The sequence below is a fragment of the Zosterops lateralis genome (genome assembly GCF_965231275.1).
Source record: "Zosterops lateralis genome assembly, chromosome: 6".
NCBI classification, from domain to species: Eukaryota; Metazoa; Chordata; class Aves; order Passeriformes; family Zosteropidae; genus Zosterops; species Zosterops lateralis.
Genome location: NC_139761.1, coordinates 4,991,787 through 5,004,775, shown reverse-complemented (window position 1 = coordinate 5,004,775; position 12,989 = coordinate 4,991,787). Strand labels below are relative to the sequence as shown.

The 12,989-nt window shown below is 48.1% G+C and overlaps 2 protein-coding genes across 2 annotated transcripts; both read right to left on the bottom strand.

The window, feature by feature from the left end:
* Positions 1-4,265: 4,265 nt before the first annotated feature.
* On the bottom strand, positions 4,266-5,735 carry LOC310910909 (inositol 1,4,5-trisphosphate receptor-interacting protein-like 1; the record flags this gene model as incomplete). Its single annotated transcript, XM_083863982.1, has 1 exon — positions 4,266-5,735. The coding sequence occupies one exon, from the start codon at positions 5,733-5,735 to the stop codon at positions 4,266-4,268; it is 1,470 nt and encodes a 489-aa protein (XP_083720108.1).
* A 3,448-nt stretch (positions 5,736-9,183) lies between these two features.
* Positions 9,184-10,647, bottom strand: LOC310910908 (inositol 1,4,5-trisphosphate receptor-interacting protein-like 1; the record flags this gene model as incomplete). The annotated part of the gene is made up of 1 exon (XM_083863981.1): positions 9,184-10,647. One exon carries the CDS (start codon positions 10,645-10,647, stop codon positions 9,184-9,186), a length of 1,464 nt encoding a protein of 487 aa, XP_083720107.1.
* Between the last annotated feature and the right edge of the window lie 2,342 nt (positions 10,648-12,989).

The window sequence follows — 12,989 nt, the reverse complement described above, 5'->3', positions numbered from 1 at the left end:
GGAGTCAGTGGGAAAGTTGGGACTGGGTCTGCAGAGATCCTGATTTAGAGGGTGGAGTCTTGGGCAATGAACATTGCATTTTGTTAAAAAACCACCAGTGTTTTCACAGCCCAGATTTCATAAACCTAATGTCTGTCTGACTGAAAGTTAAGTGCCTTACAGCCTCTCATTCAGTGTTTGCTTAGTGGTGAACACTGTAGTGGGCTCTGTGTCCAGCTCACAGCTGCTTTTGGAGTGTGTCTAGAAACACTCTGCCTCTGAGACATGGAGAAGAAACATGCAGGCTCAGAGGAGAAAATTGCCAGCTGGCAGAGCTGGGCAGCCACCCTTGAAAGCCACTGGCTCAGGCTGGCTGAGGATGAACCTCAAGTGCTCAGGAGTGAGATTTTTTATAAAGGTCACAGTCAGAGCAGAATGCTAAACTCAGGTGCTGATGCTCTGGATCACTTCATTAGTGCAAAGGTCCTTCCACCCTGGAGGAAGCATTTCACCAGGAGCACTGTGACAAAACAATTTCCATCCCATCCAGCAGCTGTGTGGCCTTCATGGCACAGAAACGGGGAGAAGGGAGAAAAAAATCAAAACAAGTTGGAATTGAGCAAGGGATATGCAATGAAAGGAGTTCTCTCTGGAAGACATAATTCTCAAAATCAAAAATCTTTCTTTTGCTAAAATATTTCACATTTCTGTTAGGGAGGTAACTCATCTCAGAGCAGTCAAATAATGTCAATAGGGACTAGAGGTATCACAGCCTTTTCTGGAGGCAGCTCCAACCTTGGCAGAAATAAACCAACCTACAACCCCCTGGCATGAGGCTTTCCCACCACCACTGACTCCACCAAAGCCAATTCTCCCATCCCAAACTGAAGGTAGAAGTGAAGATGAGGAGAGCACAGGGAAAAGCAGCTGCAGAAGGTTAGCAATAGAGTGAAGTTGCTATTAATGACTCTATGAAATGACCTTACAAAATACTCTTTGGGCTAAAACTGGCTCCCCATCACAGTAGATGGAATTGTTTGGGTTGAAAAAGATCTCTAAGATTGTAGAGAGTCCAACCACCAGCCTGACATGACAAGTCCTCCTTGAAACCATTTCCCCAATTGCCACATCCACACGTTCCTTAAGAGCCTCCAGGCATGACACTACCACTAATTCCACCGGCAGCCTTGACAAGCCTTAACAACCCTTTCAGAGGAGAAATTTCTCCCTAATACCCAATCCAAACCTCCCCTGGCACAACCTGAAGCCATTTCCTCTTGTCTGTCCCTTGTTCCCTGGGAGCAGAGCCTGACCCCCACCTGGCGGCTCCTCCCTCCTGTCAGGAAGACTGAGAAAGTCCCCCCTGAGCCTCCTCTTCTCCAATCTCAGACCCTCCAGCTCCTCCTCATCAGATTTGATCTCCAGACCCTTTCCCAGCTCTCTTCCCTTTGCAACCACTGCTCTGGGAGCTGTTGCAGCATTCCACACTCCACAGAGGCATGTTTGTATCTAACCCTTGCTCGCAGCCAGAGATTAACCCCTTTTCTTTGCAGTGACCTAACTTGCAGTCTGATTGCTGGCTTGGCTTGTGCTGCTAGAGGGCAGTAGAGAAAGTCAGCAACCGCTTTGTGGGCAATTCTCATCTTTTATTCATCAGTTGGTGTGATTTGGGCTAGCCAAAAGATTGGAAATGGTTGTTTCCCTCTTCCCCTGCTCACGGTGGTTTAACAAGACTGGGAACCAGCTAGAGACAAGGGAGGATTGATGCTCTGGAAAGGGCAAACACGTCTGCAGCCATTCACTTGTTAGGCTTCTCCAGGACTAGAGTGGAATACATAAACCTCTGGCTCCAGCTAGAGGCCACTCACGGCTGAACAGAGCTCTCCTTAGGAAGTATCACTGTGGTCTGTTAAGGTGTGTAGTACAATAGGCCCAAAATCTTAGAGGGAACAACAAGACCAGAGCACAGAGAGATTTCTTGCTTGCCAGAAGTGGCTGAACATTGCTTGTCTATGAGAAGTAGAGACTAAATGTTTTTTCTCCTTTACTTTTGCATGCACAAACTCTTTTTTTTTTTTTTTTTTTACTTTAGTCAACAGTTTTATCTCAACTTACTGCTTGTTTTCCATCTTATTTTCTCTCCCCTGTCCCACTAGGGAGTAATAGAATTATTTAGTGAGCACCTGGCATTCAGCCAAGGTGAACACACTACACCCATCTTAAAAAAGGATAGAAAGGAAAAGTCTGGAAACGACTGACACAGCCTCACCTCTGTCCCTGGGAAGATAATGGAACACATCTTCCTTGAAGTAATGCTAGGGCACATGGAGAACAGGGAGGTGATTCAAGACATCCAAAGGTGAGCCCTGCCTGACCTACCCAGGCCTTCTGTGACAGAGCGAGTATGTGAAGGGAAAAGGGAAGGGCTACAGGTGTCATTTATCTGGACTTCTGTAAAGCCTTTGACATGATGCCCCCAACATCCTCTCTAAATTGGAGAGAGATGGATTTGATGCTTGGTTAGTTGGATGGATAAGAAATTGCGTGCATGGTCGCTTCCAGAGGTCAACAGCTCAGAGTCAGGAAGGACATGGGTGATCAGTGGTGTCCCTCAAAGGTTTGTTCTGGGAGCAATGTTTCTTAATATCTTCATTTATACCACAGACAAAGGGATCGAGGGCATCCTCAGCAGATTTGCTGATGTCACTGAGCAGAGAGGGGCAGTTGCCACACCTCAAGGATAGGATACCAACCAGAGGATGTGCTCGAGGAGTGGAATTATGGCAATCTCATGTGGTTTAAAAAGACCAAGTACGGGGTGCTGCACCTGGGTCAGGGTAGGTCCCAGGACAGCAGCTGTGGCTGCCCCGGGCCAGGCAGGGCTCCAGGCCAGGCTGGATGGGGCTTGGAGAAACCTGGGATAGTGGAAGGTGTCCCTGGCCTTGGCAGCAGGGCTGGAACGAGACAATTTCTATGGGCCCTTCCAAGCCCAGCCGTTCTGTGAGCTCTGTGACCTGAGGGGCTGGGGGTGGCTGGGCTTAATTTGTGTTTAGCACCAGTTCAGCACTGTGAGTTTGGCTGAATTCAAGGAGACAGTTCACAAGCCCAGATTCTCAGTGCATGATATTCACCAACACTATAGGTCTGGGGGAGATCAATAAAGTCTTGCATGCTCCAGATTCTGCAATATTGCATTTTATTAAAATGAGCAAAGCAGTTTCTGGCTTACCATTCATAAATGCTCTAAGTATACAGCATTAATATGGGTTGCAACGGATAGTGATACTAGATATGGCTTTACTTATGTATAAAACTAATATAATATATGTAATATATAGATATGATAAATCATACACGTTATACAGTTATATTCATATATAATTTATATATTAGATGTATGTTATATATATTATAAATATATCTATTTTATGAAAATCTTTCTAGACATAAATGCATTTAGGGCATCAATATGGGGCAAACCAGATAGTGACACTATCTGGTGTCTATAGACACTATATGGTGCTCTATTATTATTACTTAAACATAATTACATATTCAACTCTTTAGAATTACTTTTAATCATTATATCATCATTACATGTTTGATATCTTTGATATTATTTGCATTAGTATATTGTTTTGTTTTATTGCATTTTACTATTCTATATGATAATGGGTGGACTTTATAGTATATAGTAGGTATACACAATAGATATATGAAATAAAAATCTAGATTCTTATATAAACAGAATTTCAGGTCAACTTCAACACAGTTGGTCCAATCCTGACTGAAAGGTGTCCCTTCCAGAGACAAGGAGAGAGCTCATCCATTGACTGATCCCAGGCAAGTAGTGCTGATTTTTCTTCTTGGTCTTTTTTTGTCCTGTTTCATTTTTTCTTTTCTGTCTCACATTCCTTCTTCTTTCATACTCCAATTTTCAGCTGTTCTCAAAGGCTGGGAACAACTGCATGTTACAGGGGTGGTTTGGTGATTTTGACTATACATGCATGTCATGTTCTCTTCATGAGCACTCTTAGGAGTGGGGAAATTATAGCATGGCTTTATGTGGATCTGGGCGCCTTTTTTCTGGAAAATGAACTAATAAAAGGAGGTACAATAAATTGTCCCATGGCCCTCCACCTGCTGAGGTGGAGAGGCTATGGGATCTTCGCCAGAGCCTTTGTACACATGATGTTCTCCTTAAAGCACTAAATTTGTACTATGAGGTGGGTCTGTGCTGCCAGATGTGAGCAGCCCAAGCACAGGTCTGTGCAGGAGAATCTCTTTCAGTCCTCAGGTTTAAGGATCCCTATGAGCCGACACTGCAAATCCAGGTACTCGCTTATTGCCTGGGAGCGGGCAACCGGATCCATGGCCAGTTGATGGAAGAGGTTGGGGGGCTCAGCACTCTGAAGATCTCGGGGCAATCTGATCTCCACAGGAAGCCTCCGGTTGCCCACAATGAAGTGGCTGAGGTGTTTTACTTCCAGGCATAAGCGCAGGCTCTCGTTGATTCCGATAAGTCGCCTCAGGAAATGTCTCCTTCTCCACTGGGACACAGGAACGGTGTTCAGGAGGTGCATAACAATGGTCTTCATGGTGTAGGTGGAAAAGCTGAGGCCCAGCTGCAGGCGGATGAAAAACTGCAGGCACTTGAGGTGCAAACTGTCACGGGGGGCCTGCCTGGCGATGTGCTTGAAGAATTTGGCCTCAGCCACGGCGTAAGACTCAGGCCAGGTTGTGCTTTGGGTGTAAGCCTCCCTAGTCTGGCTGCTGACAAAGACGTGTGAGTTGTCTCTCCGCACGCCAAACAGCATCTCAGTCCTGAACGTTTCCGTGCCATTGGTCACCTGGAACTGGCAGGAGCGTGTGGAGGGCAGCAGCTTTAAATGCCAAGTGTGTGACTGAGGCAGAGCTGGCCAGACTGCTCTCACCAGTTGGTAGAACCAGCGGGCAGTTTTGTGCACGTCGAGATAGGAGTCAGTGCACAGGGTGTCCAGGAGGCTGAGATCCTGATTTTCCCCCAGCTCCTCCTTGGGGTGGTGCAGGAAGCACAGCATCTTCTCAGCCTTCTGCTCCTTGGAGCAGGTGCACTCCAGCTGCACGCGGACACGGAAGTTCCTCACGTGCCTGTGCTCTGCAGAGTCCAGCTCCAGGTGGAAGCTGTGGCCTCGGGGGGGAGTCATGGGGATGAGCACGTGGTAGACAACATCCTGCTCTCGGGGACTCCAACCCTCAAAGGCACTGCCCACCCCAATGGCTCGCTGCAGGACTGGGTAGAAGCTGCCTGACAAGACGTGCCCAAAATAAACTGTATAATTGTCCATGAGGCCAGTTATCCACTCACAGCCCCTCTGCAGGTCCTGCACAGGCCACTGGATGCGCTCCACTAGCACCCTTCCTATGTTCTCTTGAATACGATCACCTACTTCATTTCCAACATCAGCTGCTTCATTTGCATTCATGTTTTCTTCTCCAGGCTCTCTCCTCAATCTCCTTTTCCACCCCATAAAGCATAAGACAAAGACAAGGATCAGTAATACAGAAATAGCTAACAGTGGCAAGTACTGCACCACTCCACTCTGCTTCTGGGCCAGCTGCTCCATCTCCCACTCCAGCCAAAGCCTTTCCAGTTCCTGGCGTGTCGCACGTTCTTCCATGTGCCAACGTGTTTCCTCATCCACAACATCACCCACAGAGCGCAGGTAGTGGATGAGGCTTTGCAGTAGCATGTAAAGGAATGTTATGGCATCCATGGTCTGCGGGAGGATGGAGAGAAGGCTCAAATGATGCCAGTAGGGAGGGAAATGACAATGAGGGCGGCAGGGATGGGAATTGCAGAGATCTGGGGGCAGGAAGGACAGGGACCCACACAGCTGTAGGCAGCACGGCTTGTCCCGCTGCCCCAGCAGCAGCAGCAGCACCGTGGCCTGCCCAAGGCTGTGCCATGAGGGGCTGTCCCTGCAGGCAGGGGGAGAGCCCAGCCCCGGGTGCAGCGTTTCTGCCCCGGCCCTTGTCCCCAGCCCAGCCTCCCCAGCACGTGTGCACTCACCGCTTGCCTGAGCAATGCAGGGCCAGCGTTACCTGCTGGGGCCTTTTAGAGCTGCCCCCATTGTGACACGGCTCCCGTGATGTCACAGCTGTCACAGCACATCCCAACCCAGCCAGCCCCACCCTGTGTCCCCACCCTGGCTCAGCCGCTCAGAGTGGCCCTGCTGTAGTCCTTAAGGCTGCCTTTGAGTGAATCTTCTGCAAAGAACTCCCATTGTTCTTGTTTTGGATTTCTTTTCATCTGCCCTCCATTGGCCGTCTCCTAGACATCCATGTTGGAAGGCACCCTTGAGATCCATTGAGTCTAGGCTTTGATTCCTCACTGGTTGAGCTGCACTTAAATCTCTGAGTCGGCGAGGTTGAAAATGTCCCTGAAGATCACACAGTTCAACTGCAAACTTAACACTGCCTACTGCACCAATCAGCCAAGTTCCCCCATATTCCGTACTTTTTCCATTCCTCCAAGGTTGGTTACTCAACCATTTCTCTAGGCAGCCTGTTCCCAATCTTGATATCATTTTTGATGAAAGCATTATTCCTAAGATCTAGTCTAAATATCTATAACTTATTCAACTTTAAGCCATTTTCCTTGGTCCATTTTCCTATTGCATGTTTCCTCTTGTCGCAGAACACGTAGGAACTTCAGACAGGCCCTGCCTTAGCCTAAGGTTTGGGCAAGTTCATTTTTAAGAAATCACTGTTGCCCTCAAGTTCGAAGGATCAAATCTATTTATAAACTAATCATTTTTTAAACGGACAGGAGATTATAGACAAAAGATCCCAGTCAGAATTTATTACTACTCAGTATAAAACTAAAAACTAGAAGTAGATTACAGCATAACATAAACAGTGTATGACATGAAGGTATCTATATTGAAGCTTGTCAAAGAACAGCATTAATTAGGAGTCAAATGTAGCATGCTGCAGAGATGACAACAATGAGATTTTTTTCACTTAACCTCCATGGCAGTAACTGCAAAACAAGTGTCTTTATCCATGGGAGAAACTCCAGGCATTTCCAGAGAAATGTATAAAATATTTCCACTTTGTGGAAGTTTGGTATGGATTTTATAGTCATAAAGTGAGGTGCCCATCAGTCAGAAATCCAGCTTTTCTTTCCAGATCTCACTTCAACAGTACATTGTTTATTGGCAGTTGGGAGATGCCAGCTCACTGTTTACCCCATGGCACCAAAAGAATGCACTGCAAGACAGTTTGCCTTGTTGGAATTATCTGACCAGTCAACAAACAACATATCAGCTCTTGAGGAGGGTGAGATGCCCTGCTGCACCTGGGAGAATACATTGACCCCCACCTGGCTATAACCTCCCTTCAGGGAGTGGAGAGAACCACAAGGTCCCCCCTGAGGTGCTTTTTCTCTCTGCTAAACACCCTCACATCTGTCAGCCCTTCTTCATCAGACTTGTGCTCTTATAGAAATTGATGTGGACATCAATACCCTTGAAAGAACATGCTCAGGGACCCTTCTTAATTATGTTCTTGAGCTTGCTGTCCCACAGCCTTGGGCAGTAGCTCTGCAGACAGTTTTTCCCATAACACCTAAAAATTTTTATTCAAGCATTTCTTGATTACTGTGGCCAAGACAGCACCAATCACGACTTCACCCACAAGGGCACCTCTATGTACAAACAGCAGGTTAGCAGGGCACTTTTCCTAGTTACTTCTCATCTTTGTAGCCACTGTAGTGTGATGACCCATCCTTAAGGGGAAGGAAGCACCTAAGATTTGTAAACCCTTGTGATTGAAAGGAATAACAAAAGCCAGGGGGTCCACAAACAATCAGAAAATTTTATTAGCTAACTATTGGCTTGGAAATCGGTATGTTAGTCCCTGACTGACTGTATAAGCACATGGCAGTGGCTTTTGGATAATGGGGTAGGGTTAAAGGCAAGAGAGGAATTAAAGAGGGACAGATGAATTAAAGAAAGTGAGAAAGAAAAATACAAAGAAAAGAAGAAAAGAGAGAGAAAAAGAGAGCACCAGTCCTGGTTCCAGTGTTGATCCAGTTAATGGGATGCCAATCCTGGCTGCAGTGCCAATCCAGGTGATAATCTTGGGTTCAGCATCAATCCATCTGTACTGGTCTGGTCCATGAGATGTTCAAGGTCCTGAGGGCACTTCCCAGGCTTGTGGGTTACCTTTTTATCAACAGGTTTCTCCACTCTAAAAACAGGTTTCCCACTTTCTATGACAATTATTTACCATGTACAGTCCTTTCTTTCAGGCCTTCCTGGAAATGGGTCAGAAGGCTTTGGTGCTTTTTGGTGGTCTTAATCCCACTCTAGAGTCCATGCCCTCTTCTTGGTCTCGTTCCTGTGCTTATGCTGTACTGTGCTGTAGTTCTTCCTGACAGAAAAGTGCTGCCCTGTTTCCTCCTGGCCCCCCTTCTCCAGCCAAATCTTGGTCTTTCTCACAGCATGTTAATACCAGCAGTCCTTGGCTATTACCAACAGTCCCTGTTTGGCTCCACTGTCATCCAATTATCAGTTTTAGAGACTGTTGATAACTGTTAGACACACATTGGTCCCTTATATTCTGGGAACCAAGAGCTCAAAAAGTCTCACTTCAGACTGCTTTATAGTCGCAACAGAGTGGGCTTTAGTCATAGTAATTTTCTAATATTCAGGTCTTTTTTCTGTAACTTTATTTGAAGGTTTGTCAACAAAAATATTATTCCAGTTGGGTTCTTAGTCAGGAAAGAAAAATAAGTTTCCAAGGCTGTTTTTTAAAGAAATGGTGCTACTTAGACACATGTTAGTTTCTTGGAACAAATAATATTTCTGACACACTCAGGAGGGGCTTGGTACAAGTGGAGTTTGTCATGGCCAAGGCCTAAGGAGCATTTCTCAGATCGTAGTGCAGCCAGAGGCAGGAGGAGTACATCACCACAATCCACCCTGCAATGGAAGTCAGGTTCTCTGGGCCTCCACACCGTAGTCATCACTGGATGCTCTTCTGGGGAGACTATTGAGATGACACTGCTGCTGCTGATGGTGGAAAAGTGCTGCCATCAGCAGCATCAGTTACCTTCTCTCTCTGTACATTCTCCTCTCTTTTTCCCGGAACTCTGAGGGGGTTTTCTGCCACTGCCTGTGAGTCCCACAAGCACAACTCTGTGCATGAGCACCTCTTTCAGTGGCCATTGAGCAGCAGACGTGCAAGCCGATGCTGAAGATCCTGGTACTCACTCATCGCCTGGGAGTGGGAAGCAGGATCCTGTGCCAGGTGATGGAAGAGATTGGGTGGCTCAGCTGATGAAATGTCCAGGGGCAAGCTGATCTCCTGAGGAAGATTCCTGTTGCCTATGATGAAGTGGTTAAGGCATTTCTCCTCCAGGCAGCTGCGCAGGTTCACATTGATGTCCCCCAGGCGCCGCAAAAAATACCTCCTGCGCCACTGTGACACGGGGATGGTGTTCAGGAGGTGCATGACAATGGTCTTCACCATGTAGGTGGAAAAGCCAAAGCCCAGCTGAACACGGGAGAAGAGCTGCAGGCACCTCAGGTGCAAGCTGTCAGGAGGGGCCTGCCTGGCGATGTACTTGAAGAATTTCACCTCTGCCACATTGTAGGCCTCTGGCCAGGTTGTGCTTAAGGTGAGGGCTTCCCTAGTCTGGCTGCTCACAAAGACATCAGAGTAACCTCTCCGCACCCCAAACAGCATCTCAATCCTGAAGCTTCCTTCTCCGTTGGTAACCTTGATCTGGCAGGAGCGTCTGGAGGGCAGCAGCGTTAAATGCCAGCTGTGTGACTGAGGCAGAGCTGGCCAGACTGCTCTCACCAGTTGGTAGAACCAGCGGGCAGTTTTGTGCACGTCGAGGTAGGAGTCGGTGCACAGGGTGTCCAGGAGGCTGAGATCCTGATTTTCCCCCAGCTCCTCCTCGGGGTGGTGCAGGAAGCACAGCATCTTCTCAGCCTTCTGCTCCTTGGAGCAGGTGCATTCCAGCTGCACGCGGACACGGAAGTTCCTCACGTGCCTGTGCTCTGCAGAGTCCAGCTCCAGGTGGAAGCTGTGGCCTCGGGGAGGAGTCATGGGGATGAGCACGCGGTACACAACATCCTGCTCTCGGGGACTCCAACCCTCAAAGGCACTGCCCACCCCAATGGCTCGCTGCAGGACTGGGTAGAAGCTGTTTGACAAGACGTGTCCAAAATAAACTGTATAATTGTCCATGAGGCGAATTGCCCACTCACAGCCTCCCTGCAGGTCCTGTACAGGCCACTGGATGCGCTCTAGAAGCCATCTCAGATCATTGCCAAGAACTTGGTCTTCTTCATCTTCCTCACTACTGTTCTCTGCCTCATCATTCCTTTTCATCCAGAAAATATACAGTCCCAAGAGAAGGACAAGGAGCCCAGCAACAGCCCAGACCTGCCAGGGCTGCAAGGCAAACCTGAGCAGGTCTCCCCAGGCTTCTCCACTCTGCCTCACATCCAGCTCCTCCACCTCCTGCTCCAGCTGAATTCTCTTCCTCTCCAAGTGTTTTGCACGCTCCTCCATGCGCCAAAGTGTTTCCTCATCCCAAACATCACCCACTGACTGCAGGTAGTGGATGAGGCTTTGCAGGAGCATGTAGAGGAATGTTATGGCATCCATGGTCTGCAGGAGGATGGAGAGAAGGCCTTGAGTGAGGCTACAAGGGAGGGAACTGCTGCTTGCTGGAGGGAGGACAGGATGCTCAGGGATCTGGGGGCAGGAAGGACAGGGCACCAGACAGTCATAGGTAGCAAGGCCTGTCCCACTGCCCCAGCAGCAGCAGCAGCACCGTGGCCTGCCCAAGGCTGTCCCATGAGGGGCTGTCCCTGCAGGCAGGGGGAGAGCCCAGCCCCGGGTGCAGCGTTTCTGCCCCGGCCCTTGTCCCCAGCCCAGCCTCCCCAGCACGTGTGCACTCACCGCTTGCCTGAGCAATGCAGGGCCAGCGTTACCTGCTGGGGCCTTTTAGAGCTGCCCCCATTGTGACACGGCTCCCGTGATGTCACAGCTGCCACAGCACATCACAACCCAGCCAGCCCCACCCTGTATCCCCACCTCCACTCTACCACTAATGTAGCCTGAAGCAATCAAAGGCTGGATACACACAAAATGCACACCAAACTGCAGGTGAAGTAGTTGAAGGGCTACAGGTGTGGCTTCTGTGAGAACCTTCTGTGAGGGTTATAGCTGCAGCTTGAGCAGCTCTCTTGCTGACACAATTCACAGTGGAGTACAAGATATGACAGTGGGTCAAGTGTGTGGTCCCACTAAATGGTCTCTGTACCTTCACAGTTGTTTAGGAGGAGTACCCACCCATCCTTGATTCCCTGGGGAGGAGGTGCCATGAGCACAAAGGACATGGAGAAGACAGTGCTTTGTCAGTGCTGGAAATCGTTGCTGCACCTTTCTCCAGCATCAGAAGCTCACTCTGGGAGTCAGATCCAAAGACAAAGAGGCTGTGGCAAGGAGCCTGGAACTAGAGACTCCTGTTGCCACATGGACACTGAATGACCTCCCTTTTTGAGAGAGTCAAATCCTTCTGGAAGTTTCACCCTGTGCAAAGATATCATTAAATGGCTTCTTGAGCAAATGCTTCCTCTGTTGAGTGTCTGTGCTTCACTTAGGCCAGGAATGCAGGCATCAATACTCACTGCTTGTGGCCAGTTGACCTTGGCTGGACAGAGAGAGAAAATAAGGACCAAAGGCTTGTGGGTTGAGACAAGAACAGAGAGATTGCTCAGGCTTATCTGGGGGAAACATATTTTATTTGCTACCAATCAAATCAGAGTGGGATAATGAAAAATAAAACCAAAATTAAAATATCTTTACCACACCTCTTTCTTCTTCCTGGGCTCCACTGATCACTGTTGCCAGTGCTGTGGGCCAGGATTCACACAGCACTTGGGTAGTTCTCCATGCTGGGTTCTCCATGACACAGCCACCCTTACCTCCTGAACACCAGAGGTCTTAGCCAGCTACCAAAGGCAAGTGACCAGCTTTGGGATTTTCTTCACTTCTGAATATCAGCCCATTTCCTTGACAGCTGATAGCTATCCACAGGAATTTGGCTTTGCAGACCTGAAATAACAAACTAGGAAGTATGAGGATCTCTGTGAAATCCAGCTTTAGCCTAAGTGTTTAATGAGCTGGCGTAAGATCACAGAATAAAAACCAAAATGACCCACGTGTGGAGACTGAATGTTCTGACCAGTTATGAGGAATAGATATTTATAGGAGAACTGTAAGAAAGTGTAAAAAATACAGATCATTTAATAGTTTTAGCCCTAAGCACAACAGGAAGTACAATCACAATCACATGGTAAGTAATTCCCATGGAAACAGATATTTTCATTAAACTGAAATTTATTTCGGGCTATAATCTGATTAAGGACACAGAATGCATAATGCTGCAGCAAGATGACATATGCAGAAAAAGAGAATGACTAAACTGTGGATATGACTGAAGTGTGAAGGAGGAAAAGCAGGACTCAGCGTAAGAAAACCCTGTCCCAGCACATCATGTTACGGGCAGGAAATGCTCCCTGCCCTCTATTACTACTGGATCCCACTGCCTGGATTTCCCTGCAATGGACTGGGTAAATAATGCAGGTGGAAAAAGTCAGCATGGCTTCTCCTTCCCTGGTCCCTTAACTGCGTCATGGATGTCTCCTAGCTCAGGAACAAAAGGTATTAATTAACTGCCTTACCAGATGCACTGCCTACGTGTCTGCCAAAGATGCACTGCCTACATGTCTGCCAAGGCTGTGACCAGCCCACCCTAGCTTCCCTTCTATCTTCTGTGGCCCAGGATTTGCCTCCAGCTCAAACCAGGGCTGCCAGTCTTTTTTCCAGTGGCACTGCAGGTTCCCCATTCCAGCTTGTCCAGACCAGCCATGGGTCCCAAAAAGCCAAGCCCACCAGGAGATCCTGCCTGGCTGAGCTGCAGGATGACTTCCTGACTTGAA